Source organism: Cyprinodon variegatus, unplaced genomic scaffold, assembly GCF_000732505.1.
Source record: "Cyprinodon variegatus isolate N-32 unplaced genomic scaffold, C_variegatus-1.0 Scaffold64, whole genome shotgun sequence".
Taxonomy (NCBI): domain Eukaryota; kingdom Metazoa; phylum Chordata; class Actinopteri; order Cyprinodontiformes; family Cyprinodontidae; genus Cyprinodon; species Cyprinodon variegatus.
The window spans coordinates 455484-457000 of record NW_015150517.1 but is presented as its reverse complement, the minus strand read 5'-3'; the positions used below and the strand labels follow the sequence as shown (position 1 = coordinate 457000).

Here is a 1517-nt window from a genome sequence, read left to right as displayed (position 1 = left end):
AGTATCTACACTTCTACTTAAGTATGTGTGTACTTTTGACACCACTCTATATATTTTATATTTTTTCCTTTTATGCTTTAGAAGTCTGAATTAAAAATAACTAAAATGCTCAGTTGTAGTTGAATTGCGGTTTAGGAGATTATGCTTTTATTTTGTGATATCGTCCCGGAAGTGTGACGTCGTTGGTTGAGTTATACTATCGCAGCGTCCCTCTCCGCCTCGGGCAGAGAAAGCCACGACTGTTGCTTGGTGTGTTCAGCTCAGCAGACGGCTGCGCCCTCTCTGTGTCTGTAGGCTTTAACAACTGACCATTCAGGACCTGCGTTTATTAGCAGCCCGTCCTCACTCGGCGACACTCGGAAACATGAATGGAAAGTCCGCTAACGGTACGCTGGGAGGAATGGCCTGTATCGAGGGTCTACCGCCGCTGCCGAAGAGCCTCAGCGGGCTGCTGAACTCGAGCGGCGGCTCGTGGAGAGAAATGGAGAGGATGTACGTGAAGAAAACCATGATCCAGGACGACCTGAGCCGAGGCAGGAACAACACCGACAGCCTCCTGGCCAGCAAGCCTGCCAACCTGGACGCTGCTCTGGCTCTCCTGCGGAAAGAGATGGTAACATTTCAGGGAGTGTTCATCTTCACCGAGCCTTTTTATTTTCCTCACCAGAGAGAAAGCCGTTTAATCCCAGAGAAACAGGCATGAAAAACAAGATTAACTCCTAAAGGAAAGTCTGGTTGTTAAGCCTTATGTTGCTTCTCTTTCTAAAATACCCAACGGCTTGGTTATTTTTGCTTGGATAATTAATGAAACATTTTTTATATCATAATAATTCCAAGCTGTACTTAAAATAATAGACTTTAATTCATGAAAAATACATTATTTTTAAGGCGTACCTTATGAATGTTTGTTGACTGATATTTTTTATGTGGAATTTAAATCTAAAAGTAAAAGCAGACCCATAAGAAAAACTGAATAGATTTAAATAATAAACGTTAACATAAGAAAAAAAAAATTACAGTTTGGATGAAAAGTAAAAATAAAACTAGCAATTGAGCCAAAAATACTTAAGCTGGAAAAATTAAAAGCAGTAAATATCAAACTAAAGATACATTATGAAGGCATACATACAGAAGAGTACAGAAGAGAATTGGGGCCACTGAAAAAAAAAAGTTAACTGATTTTTAAATTTTATTTCAGTTTAGTATGGGAAACTGAAATAATTCTGACTTTTTTCTCTGAATTCTGACTTTAATCTCAGAATTCTGACTTTTTTAGAATTCTTACTGAATTCTGACTATTAAAAAAGTCAGAATTCTGAGAAAAAAGTCAGAATTCTGACTTTTTCCCATACTAAGCTGAAATAAAACGTAAAAATCAGTTAACTTTTTTTTTTCCAGTGGCCCTAATCCTCTTCCGTAGAAGTAGAAGCCACTGAAAAAAAACTTTTGACTTTTTAATATCAGAATTCTGACTTTAATCTCAAATTTCTGACCTTAATCTCAGAATTCTGACTTTA

The 1517-nt window shown here is 37.6% G+C and overlaps 1 protein-coding gene across 1 annotated transcript in view; it reads left to right on the top strand.

The window, feature by feature from the left end:
• Positions 1-216: 216 nt before the first annotated feature.
• The window catches only part of fam89a (family with sequence similarity 89 member A), an 8300-nt gene continuing 6999 nt past the window's right edge, over positions 217-1517 (top strand). Inside the window, exon 1 of the mRNA XM_015371714.1 lies at positions 217-613. Within this exon, the coding sequence (XP_015227200.1) occupies positions 365-613 (249 nt within the window). The 5' untranslated portion in view covers positions 217-364. The remainder of the gene's footprint in view (positions 614-1517) is intronic.